General features: G+C 43.6%; 1 protein-coding gene across 7 annotated transcripts in view; it reads left to right on the top strand.

The window, feature by feature from the left end:
• Window positions 1–19,784, top strand: part of LOC134534884 (SH3 and multiple ankyrin repeat domains protein 1) — a 476,867-nt gene that overhangs the window by 421,445 nt on the left and 35,638 nt on the right. For all 7 annotated transcript variants that reach the window (XM_063373548.1, XM_063373550.1, XM_063373547.1 and 4 more), the window contains 3 exons: window positions 12,977–13,102; window positions 15,199–15,379; window positions 18,428–18,747. In XM_063373548.1, coding sequence (XP_063229618.1) covers window positions 12,977–13,102; window positions 15,199–15,379; window positions 18,428–18,747 — 627 coding nt within the window. The remainder of the gene's footprint in view (window positions 1–12,976; window positions 13,103–15,198; window positions 15,380–18,427; window positions 18,748–19,784) is intronic.

Here is a 19,784-nt window from a genome sequence, read left to right as displayed (position 1 = left end):
AAATTCGCGGATTCATTGACCTCTAGGATAGACTCCACAGTACTCGCGGAAATGACACCTGTTCATTGGCTACTGACGCGTGAGACGTCTCAACTACGCTGTCCGTAATTCGGCACTTTCTTGGTTTAGTGTTTCCCATTGGCTCACAGTTCCCCGGATAAAATGTGGGCCAATCGCAGAAGCGGTACTAAGGTATAGTTGTTTTGATGCTAGCCTATCGCGAAATGAATCCGCGAATTTTGCATGTCTCTATGTATTCGTTCGTGAATCTGGAGAGTAAGCGAGGTGCAACGAGGCGAGTCGAGTGCAGCAATCGGACGTCGCTTCTCGGTACTCGACGGTACTGTTAGGTACACGTGGCCGAGCGTGACAGGGGCCCCGGCGAGTCGACGACCCGGGCAGACGACGTTAACGCGCGGATCGTGACCGGTGATTGGTTCCCCCCCCCGGGGGGGGGGGGGGGGGTTGGGGGGAGGGGAGCACGACGAGTCGTAATCGTCGTGTGGTCATGACCGTGATCAGTCGAGCCAACTTTCCTGGAGGGGAAATACCCCGCTACAGAAAAAAAAAGGTCGTAATCGAATGAACTGAGGTGATCGACTGTATGTTAGCGGTGTGTGTGTGTGTCTTTTTTTTTTTTTTTTTTTTTACATCTTGGCTAAGGGAAGCCTACAACTCACGTAGTTTCGGTTCCCTACCACGTTCGTGCACCTTGGGATTTCTCTCAAAGAATTGAAATTAAAATAATCGAAGGGTTAGGTTAGGTTAGGTTAGGTCAGTCACAACATGCTTGTTTTCATTGGAAACTTCTGATTTAGCGGCTGAAGTGGCGTTAACACCAAAACGCAAAACTTCGGAAACCTTCGGAAATTCTTGCAGGGAACCGAAACTACGTGAGTTGTAGGCCTCCCCTTGGCTAAATGTATGCGGCATTTGGTAGAAGTGATTTCGCGATGGCGACATAGTCGCATGGAACGTAAATGTGTAACCACGGCGGATGGCGCGAAAAGAAGTTGACAAAGCCAAAGGGAAACTTAACAGAAAAATTCCTTGTAGAAAATCAGGTCCAAATCCGGGTTTTAGAATTTTTTTTTTTTCAATTTGGTTTCGCTTTTATCCGAGCCGTTTCAATATATATTTTAAAATTTCGGCCTACTAATCAAATGATTCGATAGTCGACGTAGCTGCTCCGGCAACGAATCCTAGTGGCGGGTGCGGAAACCTCGTGTGATTCGCGTGAAGAAATGTAGTAATTGAAAACCACATTTTTCATATATTTATCACCTTCGGCATCATTTTGAATAATTCTGCGTTAAATTTCCTGTCTTGAATTTCGTATTTTATGTGTGTTTGCAACGTGAGAACACATGAATGTGCTAGTCACCGTGGTTAGGTGTTGTATACCAATGGCGAGTACTGAAATACTCATTCGTATTTTCCCTGCGATTAGGTACTTGTTGATTGAGGTTTGCAAGTGTACGTTTGAATGATTGAGGTTTGCAAGTGTACGTTTGAAGTAGTATCAATTTTAAACATTGAATTATGGCACTTTTTTTTGACGTGACGTCTAATAAATCGATGAACGCCGGCTGCACGCACGAAAAAGTGTCCCGTTACGCACGTTGTCCCGTTACGCTCATTGTTCGCTTGCGCCGCATTTATCTCTCTTCCACACTATTGGAACAACCATCGATTTGACTTTTTCGAGGCACATTAAACTTGAAACACTCCCATTCGTTTCCTACTTTTCCTATCATCGTCCTATCCTTAACAGAATAACACAGATTGGAAGAAGTTAAATAGCAAACATGTATGAAAGTTATAGTTAAAATAATCTCTTTGTTAAAGTAATAAATATTTAAATTAATGAGTGCAAATAAAAGTAAATTTATCAATTAAATTGTAGATTTCATTTCACTCCTTCTTTGCATCCATACAAAATAGTAGTGATCATTCAATAAAAATGATTTTATTTTATTCACAAAAGTATGCAATCATTTCATCAATGTTTTGTTATGACGTCACGTTAAACTATCGTCTGTAAACCTACTTTACAGGCAACTTTTTTTTTTAAGGTTTTGCGAAGTGTCTAGATATTCCTCTATGAATTATCGTACGAAGGCTAGTTTTTTGAACTAGTACTTACAATAAGTTAATGGTTATGATAATTAAGTGCCTTAAAATATGATTGAATTTTAGAGTGTAATGGTTTATGATTGACAATCCCAAACCATACAGTCATATTTTTTAAGGGCATTACTTAATTCTTTATGTTAATTCTTAAGTTCTCGATCGTTAATCAGCCTTATGGCTCGGTCTCACACGCCATTTTGAATTTTATTTCTTGTTCTCGCCAACACCGTTATTTAAGGGTTATTTTTAAAATTTTAACACCATACGTAAGTTGCTTTTGTTCTCTCACATGTTTTTCAACATAATATATTCTGTACGTATTGTATAATGGGTGTAAATTCGCGCAAGTGATGATAGTTACGAAAACGCGCTACTTTTGTCGCCCAGTGTGTGGCACTCGGTGAATATCTGTTGAAAAAAAAAAGTGAAAGAACAACACATTCAAGGTGGGTGTCGTGTTTAAATTTCAGTTCAAACCCTCAACTTATAGCAATGACGAAAATTAAAAAAAAAAAAAAATGTAATATGACGTGTGAGACTGTGCGTTAAGAAGAATTCTATTTCTGCACGTAACATTTCTTGGTGAAATATTATCCGAACCGATTCTATACTAAAATAACGGCCACCTACCACAATGGCCACACTGACCGGCGGAACTGAATATGCGTTTTTTTTTTTTTTTTTTAACTTCGTGGACGCTATACAGGATCGCAAACTTAACGAATATGAAAGCGGTTTCGTTTTGCTCTTAAAATACGATGAATGTATATTAAGCGATTGACTGATGCATTTCATTGATAAATGCAGAGTACAATAAATAGCTAAAAAAAAAAAAAAAAAAAAAAACAGATGGCAGTACCTTGGTTACACGTGCGACTTCAGTTTCTTTCTCGAAATTACTCCTACAAAATACCGTTTACGGAGAGTTAAGACGTTGACCCGGGGGGGGGGGGGGGGAGACTCGCTGCTCCTAGTAGTGTGTCATGAGATGGTCTTCGGTCACGTGATATTCGTATCGGGTGACGGGAAGCCTACAACTCACGTACTACCACGTTCGTGCAACTTCGGATTTCTCTCAAAAATTGAAATTTAAAAAAATAGAAGGGTTAGGTTAGGTTAGGTCAGGTCAGTCACAACATGCTTGTTTTCATTGGAAACTTCTGATTTAGCGGCTGAAGTGGCGTTAGTACCAAAACGCAAAACTTCGGAAATCTTCGGGAATTCTTGCAGGGAACCGGAACTACGTGAGTTGTAGGCTTCCCGTCGGGGGACAGCGGGGGTCGCGCCGCGCTGGCCACCGGCTCCTCCCCCCCCTCCTCCCCCCTTTCCATCAACCCTCTCACCCACTTCCCTCTCCGTGTTCCCAACATGCTGCCGTAACCTGACCCCCAACACCACTCGAAGCCCTTTTCGTGTCGGGTTGCGTAAGGAAGGATGCAACCCCCCCCCCCCCCCACTTTTTTTCTTCTTCTAGGGCACGTCCCGTCGACTCATGTCTTCTATACTAGAGGCCGCACGCCATCTTTTTGTGGAAAACTCCGCTCTCGTCACATTGCCGCTAGTCAGTAAAAAAATAAAAATACGTAATTAATTTTTTTTTCTGCACCACGGAAACGCGTGGCTGTTACAGAAGTCTTTGAAGTGGGAAATCATACTTCATCAGTTAGTTATTTTTAAACCTAAGCTGGACTCATGATGGTCCGTCAACAAGTGATCCTCATGTCCGTCATTATCTTATGAAAAAAAAAATATCTTGTAAAGTTGGACGATCATGTACGCTAAGCACTTTATAATGGTTATATATATTTGTGAATATTTATTATTATTTCTGCATTGGTTGCCTTTGAATATAATTATTTTTTATCCTATATGACTGGTTTTCAACTTGAATAATTTAATTTAAAATAGCTTGTGGGTCTGAATATGTATGAGGTACTTTAAGTTATTGTTGGTTTTATTTTTGCAAATATAAAGATATAGATAGGATAAAGGTAGGTATAGATGATTATGGTAATGATGATAATTACTGATGGGTGGGCCTGGAAGTTGGCAGTACTGCCTCCGACATGTGTTAATCTACTGCAAAAACTCTTAATTCGAAAAGTACACAAAATCATCACAGCGCACTGTAAGTTGGTGGCTAATTGTTGACAATCTGAGATGAACCTAAACTTCTTATGTATTGTGCTACGTTTGGATTTTTTCCCCTCAATATTGGCTTACGGCGTTACCAAACATTGTCATGGCGTGCATGTGTATTGTGGTAGTCTACACCGGCACTCTGAAAACTTACGAATTGTTCAACCAATTTATGAAACTTAGATATGAAAAATTACTTGCTGTAAGGATACAAGGCATTTTGTACTTAGATATTGAATCATTCTTTAATGTGTAAGTTTGAAAAATGTCTTCGTGGTCAAGTTTTGGGGACGTAACATAATGTTATTTTACCTCATTAGTTAACAAATAAATTATATCTTTGTACTGAAAATATTCAGTACAAAATATTGCATCTCCTGCGAGGAAAATATAAAAATTTATGTAGATCAGCGTTGGTGACAATTTAAATAGCGGAATTGGTTATTGGGAGTACATCGGTTATGTCATTCAGAACATGACTATGTTCAGTATGTAACATATTTTATCAAAAGGTTATTGGTTTGTCACATATTGATTTCAGCACTCCTATAAGCTATTAAAGTTCTTTTAGTCACGCACACAGGGTTTAATACAAGGAACAGCTGCATTAAATGTACAGAAATTTAAAAAAAAAGTTAACTTATACGTAACCATTTATAATCCTGAATTAACATACTCCTCGTGAGTTGGTGTTTTAAACATTTTTTTTTTGTGATTACAGTTTTTCCAAATTTTTATTCGTTTTTAATTAGTACCTAAAGAATAGAGCATGTTAAACAACTAGTACACGACTGTTCAGGTGTTGATGTCTTTTTAGGAATCTTTGTTGATGGATGTTCTGTGAAATTACAATATTGTCTGGGAATTTGCATGCAGGTATGCATGCAAGAATGCAAATAGTGATTGTATTACGACAGTTAAGCTATATATTATATAATCTTATGGTGCTAGTAACTTGCGGGGGTGAATTAAATACACACTTTTTATTAGTTACCTTTTTTTTCTCTTAATAAACTGAAACTTTTTTATGATACATGCTGTAGGTGAGATATATTTCTGAATGTTAGTGCATCATTTAGAATATTATTTGCATGAACATTAGTAATGACATTGTCAGGCTTTTTCTTAAGCTACTACAGTGTTTACGTTTTTCTTTACGAGTATTATTGATATGGAATCAGGCCACTGAAATACTGGATTTTGAAATGTACTGGTTGAAGTAGGGGTTGCCAAAATGGGCGCCGCTGCGCGTCGCAAAGGTACCACGGTTTTCTTATCGCACAATCGATAGCCGCTTTATTGACTGACGGTATTTTGTATTAAGCTTACTGTTTCTATACCTCGTCTCACGCTTTGGATTGCATTCCAGAGCAAATAGCGTCCACTGTTGCAAGATTTACACTACCTAGCTTGTTGAAATTAAAATTATTATTTTATATACCATCGATAATTTTACTATTTCTTGATGTTTCTGTGACCATAAAATAGTGGCTTTTGATGGTATGTATTGTTACTAGTGATTGGTCAACTCCAATTTTCTCCAATCGATTCTCAAATTCAAATCCTAAAGAGTATATCGAATGCACCCCTCGAATCTTAATATAGATCTCAAGGGTCAAAAATAAAATAATGTGCAAGAAATGAAAAATATTAACCATGGGGTTGAAACATTCAAACCTTTAAATGTTTTACAAAAATAAGTTTACATAATCAATACATAAGAAATTTTATTTATATGATTACGTGTTAAAATGACACTATCTTGAGTAATTTTAACAGGATAGGCACGAAGAAATCAGCTGACTTATTAAACTTCAGAGTTTATCAGTGTTAAATTTTTTAGTGTTTATTTCCCGTAATATTGTTCTTCGAATCTCCACCGAATATCGAATACTTTGAGTACCAATGGTTTGCTGGTATTTGAGCATTTGAGGATTTGATTGGGCCATCCATAATTATTACAGTTGTATTCATTATGATTTATTATTTCACAGGAGAAACAATTTGTAGTAGTCAGTCACTATAAAAAATCCATTAATTATGTACTATGGTCAGATGGACGAAACATTTATCAAAACGATATAAACATATGTTAAAAAAACTAAGCCTGGAGGGAATGTGTCTGTTACGTTTTCTTTGAACCGAGAATTGAATGCTATGAGATGATGCTTTTGATGAAATACAAGAAAATATATTTCCAAAACTCTCATCACAAATTTTCATTTAAAAAAAAAAAATATTTTGAGTACATTAAAAAACATTAATCATAATATAAAGTTTTGTCTAAAACTTTTGTGCTTTTTTTTTTTAATTCTATCTGGCAACAGAGCACACTGAAACAAGGACAGTGCTAATAGCAGATATCGTGCATTGGAAAAAGACAATAAATGTCAATTAAATTGTACACTGCAACCTAAGGATGAGACACGTTATATATGTTCATTTCTTTACCTCTTAATTTCTACTAGCAGAAATTATTTATTTCTAGAACACTATAACTAATAAAAATTGCTTTAGTTTAATTTAAATTACATATTCAATTGTTATAAAAGGTTAAAAATTCAATTTAGACATTTGAATTAGTTGGTTTGTGCTATAAATTTTTAACTATTTTTGGGACGAACCTCGTTGGTTTCGTCTTGTGAGTGCGGCCGGAAATACTCTGTAGATTAAGGGAGTCGCTGGTCTAAAGGCCCCCCTCACACGATCAGTCCGAACTTAGCAGTCGTAACAGTCGTGTGTGAATTAGGACGGTGGAGTGATCAGTCGGAACTTAGCGGTCGTAACAGTCGTGTGTGAATTAGGACCGTGGAGTGATCAGTCGGAACTTAGCGGTCGGAACGGTCGTGTGTGAATTAGGACGGTGGAGTGATCAGTCGGAACTTAGCGGTCGGAACGGTCGTGTGTGAATTAGGACGGTGGAGTGATCAGTCGGAACTTAGCAGTCGTAACAGTCGTGTGTGAATTAGGACGGTGGAGTGATCAGTCCGAACTTAGCAGTCGTAACAGTCGTGTGTGAATTAGGACGGTGGAGTGATCAGTCGGAACTTAGCGGTCGGAACGGTCGTGTGTGAATTAGGACGGTGGAGTGATCAGTCCGAACTTAGCAGTCGTAACAGTCGTGTGTGAATTAGGACGGTGGAGTGATCAGTCGGAACTTAGCGGTCGGAACGGTCGTGTGTGAATTAGGACGGTGGAGTGATCAGTCCGAACTTAGCAGTCGTAACAGTCGTGTGTGAATTAGGACGGTGGAGTGATCAGTCCGAACTTAGCAGTCGTAACAGTCGTGTGTGAATTAGGACGGTGGAGTGATCAGTCCGAACTTAGCGGTCGGAACGGTCGTGTGTGAATTAGGACGGTGGAGTGATCAGTCGGAACTTAGCGGTCGCAACGGTCGTGTGTGAATTAGGACGGTGGAGTGATCAGTCCGAACTTAGCAGTCGTAACAGTCGTGTGTGAATTAGGACGGTGGAGTGATCAGTCGGAACTTAGCGGTCGGAACAGTCGTGTGTGATATAGGACGGTGGAGTGATCAGTCCGAACTTAGCAGTCGTAACAGTCGTGTGTGAATTAGGACGGTGGAGTGATCAGTCCGAACTTAGCAGTTGTAACAGTCGTGTGTGAATTAGGACGGTGGAGTGATCAGTCGGAACTTAGCGGTCGGAACGGTCGTGTGTGAATGAGGACGGTGGAGTGATCAGTCGGAACTTAGCAGTCGGAACGGTCGTGTGTGAATTAGGATGGTGGAGTGATCAGTCCGAACTTAGCAGTCGTAACAGTCGTGTGTGAATTAGGACGGTGGAGTGATCAGTCCGAACTTAGCAGTCGTAACAGTCGTGTGTGAATTAGGACGGTGGAGTGATCAGTCCGAACTTAGCAGTCGTAACAGTCGTGTGTGAATTAGGACGGTGGAGTGATCAGTCGGAACTTAGCGGTCGGAACGGTCGTGTGTGAATGAGGACGGTGGAGTGATCAGTCGGAACTTAGCGGTCGGAACGGTCGTGTGTGAATTAGGACGGTGGAGTGATCAGTCGGAACTTAGCGGTCGGAACGGTCGTGTGTGAATTAGGACGGTGGAGTGATCAGTCCGAACTTAGCAGTCGTAACAGTCGTGTGTGAATTAGGACGGTGGAGTGATCAGTCGGAACTTAGTGGTCGGAACGGTCGTTTGTGAATTAGGACGGTGGAGTGATCAGTCGGAACTTAGCGGTCGTAACAGTCGTGTGTGAATTAGGACGGTGGAGTGATCAGTCGGAACTTAGCGGTCGGAACGGTCGTGTGTGAATTAGGACGGTGGAGTGATCAGTCCGAACTTAGCAGTCGTAACAGTCGTGTGTGAATTAGGACGGTGGAGTGATCAGTCGGAACTTAGCGGTCGGAACGGTCGTGTGTGAATTAGGACGGTGGAGTGATCAGTCGGAACTTAGCGGTCGGAACGGTCGTGTGTGAATTAGGACGGTGGAGTGATCAGTCGGAACTTAGCGGTCGCAACGGTCGTGTGTGAATTAGGACGGTGGAGTGATCAGTCCGAACTTAGCAGTTGTAACAGTCGTGTGTGAATGAGGACGGTGGAGTGATCAGTCGGAACTTAGCGGTCGGAACGGTCGTTTGTGAATTAGGACGGTGGAGTGATCAGTCGGAACTTAGCGGTCGGAACAGTCGTGTGTGAATTAGGACGGTGGAGTGATCAGTCGGAACTTAGCAGTTGTAACAGTCGTGTGTGAATTAGGACGGTGGAGTGATCAGTCGGAACTTAGCGGTCGGAACGGTCGTGTGTGAATTAGGACGGTGGAGTGGTCAGTCCGAACTTAGCAGTTGTAACAGTCGTGTGTGAATTAGGACGGTGGAGTGATCAGTCGGAACTTAGCGGTCGGAATGGTCGTGTGTGAATTAGGACGGTGGAGTGATCAGTCCGAACTTAGCAGTCGTAACAGTCGTGTGTGAATTAGGACGGTGGAGTGATCAGTCCGAACTTTGCGGTCGGAACGGTCGTGTGTGAATTAGGACGGTGGAGTGATCAGTCGGAACTTAGCAGTCGTAACAGTCGTGTGTGAATTAGGACGGTGGAGTGATCAGTCGGAACTTTGCGGTCGGAACGGTCGTGTGTGAATTAGGACGGTGGAGTGATCAGTCGGAACTTAGCGGTCGGAACAGTCGTGTGTGAATTAGGACGGTGGAGTGATCAGTCGGAACAGTCGTGTGTGAATTAGGACGGTGGAGTGATCAGTCGGAACTTAGCGGTCGGAACGGTCGTGTGTGAATTAGGACGGTGGAGTGATCAGTCCGAACTTAGCAGTCGTAACAGTCGTGTGTGAATTAGGACGGTGGAGTGATCAGTCGGAACTTTGCGGTCGGAACGGTCGTGTGTGAATTAGGACGGTGGAGTGATCAGTCGGAACTTAGCAGTCGGAACGGTCGTGTGGGAATTAGGACGGTGGAGTGATCAGTCGGAACTTAGCGGTCGGAACAGTCGTGTGTGAATTAGGACGGTGGAGTGATCAGTCGGAACTTAGCGGTCGGAACGGTCGTGTGTGAATTAGGACGGTGGAGTGATCAGTCCGAACTTAGCAGTCGTAACAGTCGTGTGTGAATTAGGACGGTGGAGTGATCAGTCGGAACTTAGCGGTCGGAACTGTCGTGTGTGAATTAGGACGGTGGAGTGATCAGTCGGAACTTAGCGGTCGGAACGGTCGTGTGTGAATTAGGACGGTGGAGTGATCAGTCCGAACTTAGCAGTCGTAACAGTCGTGTGTGAATTAGGACGGTGGAGTGATCAGTCGGAACTTAGCGGTCGGAACAGTCGTGTGTGAATTAGGACGGTGGAGTGATCAGTCGGAACTTAGCAGTCGGAACGGTCGTGTGTGAATTAGGACGGTGGAGTGATCAGTCGGAACTTTGCGGTCGGAACGGTCGTGTGTGAATTAGGACGGTGGAGTGATCAGTCGGAACTTAGCGGTCGGAACAGTCGTGTGTGAATTAGGACGGTGGAGTGATCAGTCGGAACTTAGCGGTCGGAACGGTCGTGTGTGAATTAGGACGGTGGAGTGATCAGTCGGAACTTAGCGGTCGGAACAGTCGTGTGTGAATTAGGACGGTGGAGTGATCAGTCGGAACTTAGCGGTCGGAACAGTCGTGTGTGAATTAGGACGGTGGAGTGATCAGTCGGAACTTAGCGGTCGGAACAGTCGTGTGTGAATTAGGACGGTGGAGTGATCAGTCGGAACTTAGCGGTCGGAACAGTCGTGTGTGAATTAGGACGGTGGAGTGATCAGTCGGAACTTAGCGGTCGGAACGGTCGTGTGTGAATTAGGACGGTGGAGTGATCAGTCGGAACTTAGCGGTCGGAACAGTCGTGTGTGAATTAGGACGGTGGAGTGATCAGTCGGAACTTAGCGGTCGGAACAGTCGTGTGTGAATTAGGACGGTGGAGTGATCAGTCGGAACTTAGCGGTCGGAACGGTCGTGTGTGAATTAGGACGGTGGAGTGATCAGTCCGAACTTAGCAGTCGTAACAGTCGTGTGTGAATTAGGACGGTGGAGTGATCAGTCGGAACTTTGCGGTCGGAACGGTCGTGTGTGAATTAGGACGGTGGAGTGATCAGTCGGAACTTAGCAGTCGGAACGGTCGTGTGGGAATTAGGACGGTGGAGTGATCAGTCGGAACTTAGCGGTCGGAACGGTCGTGTGTGAATTAGGACGGTGGAGTGATCAGTCGGAACTTAGCGGTCGGAACGGTCGTGTGTGAATTAGGACGGTGGAGTGATCAGTCCGAACTTAGCAGTCGTAACAGTCGTGTGTGAATTAGGACGGTGGAGTGATCAGTCGGAACTTAGCGGTCGGAACGGTTGTGTGTGAATTAGGACGGTGGAGTGATCAGTCCGAACTTAGCAGTCGTAACAGTCGTGTGTGAATTAGGACGGTGGAGTGATCAGTCGGAACTTAGCGGTCGGAACGGTCGTGTGTGAATTAGGACGGTGGAGTGATCAGTCGGAACTTAGCGGTCGGAACGGTCGTGTGTGAATTAGGACGGTGGAGTGATCAGTCGGAACTTATCAGTCGGAACGGTCGTGTGTGAATTAGGACGGTGGAGTGATCAGTCGGAACTTAGCAGTCGGAACGGTCGTGTGGGAATTAGGACGGTGGAGTGATCTGTCATAACGGATGGACTGATGAACTGATGGCTCTCCATCAAATCGGAATGTGGGCTCGAGACCCTCAGGTCTAACTGCCGTGTGTGGGAACAGCGTCTCGCCAGTCCGAACTACCAGTCCAAACAACCAGTCCATCAGCTGAGTGTCTTGGCAGACACCTTTGTTTACTTTCTTTGGTTAGTTTGCTATTTTTTTCTTTCCCTTTTATAACTAAAAGTGCAACTGCAATTGCAAATCCAAAGTTCCTACGATGAAACGATACATAGAACAGGAAAAGCAACTGTAAGACTGATCGTGTGTGGTGGTCCTTAAAAACGTTTGGAAACCCTTGGGACGAAGGGAGCAAAACAAGGTGCATGGTAAATTGTATTTCGTAAGGTAACAATCTGGTTGTCATTTCACGGGTGAAAAAAAAAAATTCTCAGAATGATGTAAAATTTGGTGTAATCGCTGATGTAGGCAGTATTCAAAATGAGCGTTGTTACTGAAACACTTAACCAAATAATATGTACTTGTATAGTTCAGTATCAACTTTAAATTTGAAACTTTTTTAACGCGAGAAAAGGCAATTTATTACGAAACTAGATTAAAAATCTAGATTGGCTAGGATAGTTTTTTTGGTGGTATTTATTATTTTATTTAAATATTCCATGAAAATTTCAAATATTTTAATACTTGAGTTGTATGTTGACACATTGTTAGTCATATATATTTTTTAATACAATAATACATGCATATATGGTTGCGCTTAGTTCATATTTGATCAAATGCTAAGTTCTTTGTATGGCATAATGTGCTAAGTATCCAGTTGACTAGTAATACTCACAATACAAAAGCCTGCTGTTTCAAAGTAAATTAAGCGAGGATATATATATATATATATATATATATACACACACACACACACACACACACACACACATTGGCCGGGGGATCAATCAAAACCCTAATCGATAAAATGATTAGATAGTAATATGTAATTATTTTTTTCTAATCTCAAAATAATCTTAATATCGTGGCCAAGATGGTCGGCAAAATGACGGATGCTATTGTGGCTGACGTTCTGATGGTTTGACACTAGTGCTCTCTAGCGGTTAACTAGTGAAGGAAGATTGCGATCGACATTAGCATACTCTAGCGGACGTAAAGAGAATCCAACGTGGTGGATCCCCAAAATGGATGCTGGCGACCGTCACGTCGGCGGGAGTAAGGTGTGTGTGTGTGTGTGTGTTTGTTGTCAGCCTGCTGGTAAATTTTGCTTCGCCCTCAACCAGTGGCGGATACAGGATTTTTTTTTTTGAAAAGCAGGGTACGAAAAAAAAAAACTAGACCTAATTTTTGGGTTAGGTGAATTGAAGTGTACGACAAGGTGTTCGGACTGTCATATATCATCATCGGGTCGCTTCTCGCGTGGTCTGTGTTCCTCGATCTCTCCTCGCATCACAACACCGACATCTCGCGCCGAAATGCTCCGTGACGTGACGTGACGTGACATGTCGTATCGTCGGCTCGGCTCGGCCTGTGACGCCGTGTTTCCCTCCGCCGTGTTGCAGGAGCTGAAGGAGAGCTTCAACTACGGCCTCTTCTGCCCTCCGGTGAACGGCAAGGCGGGCAAGTTCCTGGACGAGGAGAGGCGGCTCAGGGACTACCCGTTCAACGGTCCCGTCGGCTACCTGGAGGTCAGTGGAGTCCGTCAGCAGCGACGTCACTGTCGTTCACGGGCGCAGTCGGGGGCATGATGTAAAGAAGAGGAGGTGAAACCGTCCGGCCGCCCAAACGCGTCCTCCACTGCGCACTACGTCACCTTGGTCGCACCGCCCGGTCTACACGCAGCGCGCTTACGGGAATACCACGCACAGACAGTTCATTTACAATCGTTTGAATAGTAAGAGTGACCACGAAGCGTAAAAATACTTTGCTATGTACATTGTATAGCATTCATTTAGAACATACAGTTTAAATAAATGTATTAGCATCCAAACGCGGGGTTTATATTACTAATAAAATCAACGAAGCAATATTTTTCTGCTGTTTCATCACTTCAAAAAGGTGATTAGGTCTTACTTATTGCAAAGATCTTCATTTTTTGGAAAAGAAAAATATTTTATGCCAGAATCTCGAGTCTTTTTGAAATGATTGTGACATCCGAACACTGCACAATTTGGCATTTCAAATACATAAAATTACGTTCGCACGAGACGCAGATGAAATGGATGGGAAGCGCCTGGAAGAAGAGCGCTGGCTACAACCAAGGTGACGTAGCAAGGGAGCGCGTGGAGGGGGAAAACCTGCGCACGGTTTCACCTCCCCTTCTTTACATCATGGACGCACCCACCACAGTCCCCGCACACGCGCGCACACCAAGGGGTCACTTGCCCTCTTCACTTCACTGCCCTCACAGTTCGCTCCGAGGATCCGCCAGTGTCGCTACCACCCTATCTCACTCCCACCCAGCTCGCCTAATTTCGGTCTCCGTCTGAAATATTTGTCAGGTCCCGATCTGGGAAAGTTCCCGTAGCCCTTCGAAGTTTTGCGCCATCAGAACCCCCCGACCCGAAGCTCCGAGAACAATGGCGTCCTAGTTACGCAACGTCACCCTGACGAGGCTCTGGGAACATGCCGAACACTCTAGAGACGCAGAGGGAAGGGAGGTAGCGAGGCGCAGCTGCTAATCGGGTTAGGCGCGTAGCGGTAATGGAGGAACGGCTGCCACCCGCATCGCACCCCAACTACAGGCAGGCGCGCGGGCTGACTCGCCAGCCTCGTCGCTAGCGCCCTCTTAACAGTATGAACCTCCGTGTTTATATACTTACTTGGCGTAGTTCAATCGTTCTCTTGAGCTATTGAATATTTTGTTTCATCGTTAAAGTGGATTATTGAAGTGTGAAGTTTCACTTCCAACGCGCATGACGGACATGAACCTTTTTTTTATGGTAAGGTGGTTAGTAAGGGCTAAATAATTAATTGAGCGCTAGTTAGCTGACTTGAGTGTTCCGCATGGGGTGGTCACATACTCACGATTTTAATGGCAGCCAGGTGGAGCCATTTTTTCCCCCCCACCTGATAGTCTGCGCCATGTTGGTTCGACGCCCAAAACATTGGCTGAGGTGGAGTGTTTCCATCGTGGAAACAGTTTTGAATGACTGTATTACGGAAGTAACCGAGTTTTTAACGACGGGGATTCAAAATCCACGCTTAACCAAACAGCTCCAGACTTGCTGAAGCGCCATTTCTCGCAATGTTTTTGGGCGGAACAATGTGGCGACGGCGCGAGGTTAAACTACGTAACGCGCAGGGCCGCAACTAGAGTCTCTGGCACCCGGGGCATGAATGGATTCATGCGGGCCCCCCCTCCCCTCTTTTTTTGCACATACCACACCAATAAAGGGGGGGGGGGGGGGTCCGGGGGACCTCCCACGGAAAAAATGGTGCTATTTAAGCATTTTCCATACCTACACGTGACAGTGTCTGTGCTACTGTACCTTCCATGTATGGAACTCACTCTGTCCATAAAGTAGTCCGTATAATCACTAGACTTTTGCATTAAATATATGTTGAGACGTTACATTGTAAATCAGATTAGACATATTCCTGGCGTGCAAGTTAAAAAAAAAACTTTTTTACCAGTTACCGGTTGTAGTAGGAATTACAATGCAAGCGATTTCGGCGGCCCCCACAGCTTTGCGCCCGGGGCGTATGCCCCGCTTGCCCCCGGCCCTGCGGTAACGGCACGCCGTCTCCTGATCGCCGCACCGCCCTGCTCCTCTGCCCGCAGCTCAAGTACAAGCGGAGGGTGTACAAGATGCTGAACCTGGACGAGAAGCAGCTGAAGGCGCTGCACACGCGCACCAACCTGCGTCGCCTGCTGGACTACGTCACCAACGGCCAGGTCGAGAAGATCACCAAGATGTGCTCCAAGGGGCTGGACCCCAACTTCCACTGCCCGGAGACCGGAGGTAATTGGACCCAGGGTCGTAGCCAAGAGGGGGGTGGGTTAGGGGTTCAACCCCCCCCCTCCCCTTTAGCACCAAATCTTTAATTAATTTCTTATTCATCACTCAAACAAATTTCATATTAAAATTAATAAAAAAATCTTACCATTACAATATTTAAATTTAAGTACAGAAAACTGCTAAAGCACTATTTTACACCTTAAAATCCAAATTTTCCCGGGGGAGGACCCCCGGACCCCCCGCTTTAATACGGGGCGGGGGGGGGGGGGGCATTCTACTTAACACCCCCCATACACAAATCCTGGCTACGCCACTGATTGGACCTCGTATTTCCGTAGGTGCGGCCAGAGTTCTGGGCGATCTTCTGGAGTGGATGCAATCCTGGAAAAAAAAATAATTTAAAAGTTCTTGAGTTCATCTCGTTCTATTTTATGATTATTTTAAACGACATTGTGATATTTCAATTTGAACAGTTGGTTACGTTAAGTTAGTTAGTTAGTTCAGCAATAAGTTGATTCGGAGCCATACTATGTTAACCCTGGACGTCCCGTCGCCGTAAGCCCCTGTACCGGACACGGTTAATGGGGAAAAAAAAAACACTATCGAATGAACACTAGCATGGCTCATTTTATCAGAAATGAGTCTTTATCTAAGTAGTTCAGTGTCTGCTTTCTGGGTCATCCTTTATCTCTTTATGTAGTGATTGAAATGGTATTATGCATGTCTTCATGCTTGTCTATTCCAAGAGTGACCTTGTGTTGTTGCTAACATAACCAACCCATCTAATGCAAACATGCTAAAGTTAGACAGCTCATATTTATCACTTTTTTTTTGAAGTAGGTACGTCATATCCTTTACTGCGAATTTACTTTGTTGAAATAATAAAGACAAACGTTTTTATTCCAACAGGCAGTTTCGGATAAAGGGATGTAATTTTTCAAACTTATATATAATTAGCAACGAACATGAATTTCATTTAATACTTTATATATATAATATAATATAAAATACAGAACCTCATGACTTAAAAGGTGTCGGTAACCTCTGTAATAAAGCTATTATTTTTTTTGTGTTGAATTGTTCACACCATGAGAAACATTCGAATTTCTGTATAACATTTAAGTAGGTACCTACCTAATCATTATCCTAAATTCACATTTTTAGAATTTTACATAGCAAGTTATTTGCTTTAATTAGCAATATTTGGCTGCCGTAAAAGGGGGGTGGGGGTGGAATAGAGAGATGTATTGTCCCCCCCCCCCCCCATGCCAAAGTTATTGATTTTTTTTTCTCTTCAAAATAACAGTTAAGACATTTTATATTACTGTGTAAAAAGCGACGTCGCCTACGGCTACTACTGTATGTCCATGTGTCATTGTGTTAGTATCAGTAGTATGTAAGTTTTGTGTGTGTGTGTGTTACGTGAATGCTAGAATAAGTAAACTTAGGTTTACCTGCGTTAACTTAGAATTATCCAGCTTAAATGAAGCGTGATTTTTGAGCACGTGACACAAAATGCGTAGACGTCGACATCCCCCTGCAGGAAAATTTTGCAATTCGAACTGTCACGGCAGTTTATCTTGCTCAGATAAATAACAATTTTGTTGTTATAAAAAAAAGTGAAAGTGAACTGTCATACTTATAATTTTGATTACGTTTCATTACGAATTTTCTCATCTGTAAATATATATTTATAGTTACTGTATCGATGTTTTTTCGGTCGTTAAATCAAACTAAAGTTATCAATAATTTGGTTTTTATAACATTAACCAGTCAGCGTTAGGTAGACCTAGGTGTACTCTGGTAAACGCCGAATTCAAATGTAATTTTAATGATTATTCAGACACTACCCAACAAACTTGGATAATGCTAAGTCAACCCGAGCGAACCTAGTTTAACTTAAACCCTAGCATTACCCGTAACATCCCTACTATATTATAAATGCGAAAGTGTGTTTATCTGTTTGTCTGTTTGTCCTTTCACGCATCATGATTTTTTGCACATAGATAGTTTATGGACAGGAGAGTGACAGACTACATATAATTATGGAATAGTATGCATAAGGGAGGTAAAAAGGGATATTATCAGTTATGTAATAGAAAATCATAGGTGTTAGGTCATAGACACACTAACGGTGGTTTTGTGTCATTTCTCATGTCTGCCACATGGTCATATGGTAAAATCTGGCAACTTCCTATCCTTATTCTTGACGAGACACATCCGATTAGTGCAGCTAGCGAACTAAACGCGCTAATAACATTTTTTATTAAGAACTTCGTAAGTATATGGAATTGGCTTGAATGTGAAAACGCGCTATCGTTTGGTGCAGCCGACACGTCTTGTATGGAGGGTTACCTGCCTTCCCGCAAAGTGAAGCTGAAGATTGGCCTCACGGTTTTGCTGTTGGCGTAGCCTTGATGCACCGAGATTGTGCAATCAAAAATTTCCCGGTTTCCAAGTGTGTGTCGTAGATACTTGAAACTCGGTAGTGAGGTTCCTCACATTGTGACGTGTTTGGCCCGGGCAAGGCCGGGAGCTTGGGCTAGTATGTAATGTACAGGAGACAGGGTCGGCGCGTCCATATAGGCGAACCAGGCAACCGCCTAGGGCGCCAAGTAGCTGGGGGCGGCGCAGCACCACACATAACAGCTGATATAATATGTTTAACTATTATTGAAACTAGATGAAAATGGATTTTTGTAACAGTTTGGAATGTTTATATTGATATAAGTAATTATTTAAAGTCCACGATGACCTATTTATGATTTGTAATAAGTAAAAAGTAAAAAAAAAAAACACAAGCCTGCTTACATTTGATTGTTGACAAAATCTTAGGCTTACGTGATGTATTTTGAGGCAAGGAAATTTTTTTTTGAGTGTCCGGCCGTGGCGGGGGGGGGGGGGGGGTGTTCGCTTAGGGCGCCAATTTACCTTGCACCGGCCCTGACAGGAGATGTGCAGAAACCCCCTTGGGCCAGTATGTAACGTACAGGAGGTGCTGTGCATTAACCCCCTCGGGCCAGCATGTAACGTACAGGAGGTGTTGCGCAGAAACCCCTCTGACGCTGGCGACGGGCATCAAGAAGCCGGGCAAGGTGCTGATCGCGCTGGTGAACGGCGGCGCGCTGCTCGACTACCGCACCAAGGACGGCGCGACGGCCGTGCACCGCGCCGTCGAGCACGACAGCCTGGAGGCGGTGACGACCCTGCTGGAGCTGGGCGCGTCGCCCAACTACAAGGACGCGCGCGGCCTCACGCCGCTGTACCTGGCCGTCGCCAACCGCACCGACCCGCTCATCTGCGAGGGGCTGCTCCACGACCGAGCCGTCATCGGCGCGCAGGACCTGCAGGGCTGGCAGGAGGTCCACCAGGTGCCCGCTCGCCCGCCCCCTTCTGCTACCCTTCCCGCTCGCCCGCCCCCTTCTGCTACCCTTCCCGCTCCACCGCACGCGACGACGACAGCGTTGCCGATAATCAGTTTTTCCTTTTCTTTAACCCTGTCTTTCCCCACGTATAATGTCATTTACACATATGTATGATCAGGGGCGCAACAACTAAATTTCCAAAAGGGAGGGGCAATATACCTTTTTATAAAGAATCATCGATCCCCCCCTATTGAAGCGGGTAGGTCCCCCGGGAAAATTTGTATTTCAAGTTGGAAAATGGTGCTATTTAAGCAGTTTTATTATCTAAAAATTGATTACACAGCACTTTCTTTACCCCCGTTTGCCCCCACTTCAAGGTTTCAGAGGGGGGTAAAATACCCTTGCACCCCCCCCCTCCCCCTGTTGTTGCGCCCCTGCATATGTATGATACTTGTACTAACAAAATCAGTGCACGACAAACACAAGACTTCAACTGCAGTAAATGCGCAAGTAGCAAGAAATAGCCAACTTTCGTAGCTAATGGACAGGGGAGTTTAAATCCCCGGGGCCACGTAGAGTTTCGATAGGACGAAAATACAAGTCTTATTTATAGTAAATGTTACAAGTTAGATGCCAAGTTTATGGCCACTGTAAATTTTATAGTCTTTAGATTTTTCTTTCCCCAATTGTGGTATTTGAAAAGTTGTACAGCAAATGATTGTGAGGGGCCCTTACAAAATTTATTTGCCCATTGGGCTCTTGGTGTCTCTTGATTCCCTTGGCTATGGGGTGTTATATCCTCCTGAGTCCAAATTTAAATTTTTTTATATTTTTTAGGTTTTATTTATGTTGACTTATAAAATTTAATTCTTGTGTTAAACTTTGCTTTCATCTAATGTTGTATGAAACTGTTAAAGTGAAGTATTTGAGACCATAAATTTGCAAATATTCCCAGGCCCAATTGTCACTTATTTAATGTGTTTTGCAAATATGTTCTTTGTATGATGGCCCCTCCCAAAAGTCTTCCTTGAGCCGCCCCTGAG

This window comes from Bacillus rossius, chromosome 8 (assembly GCF_032445375.1).
Source record: "Bacillus rossius redtenbacheri isolate Brsri chromosome 8, Brsri_v3, whole genome shotgun sequence".
NCBI lineage: Eukaryota > Metazoa > Arthropoda > Insecta > Phasmatodea > Bacillidae > Bacillus > Bacillus rossius.
Note: the sequence above shows the minus strand (reverse complement) of the source record. Positions and strands in the feature narration are given on the sequence as shown.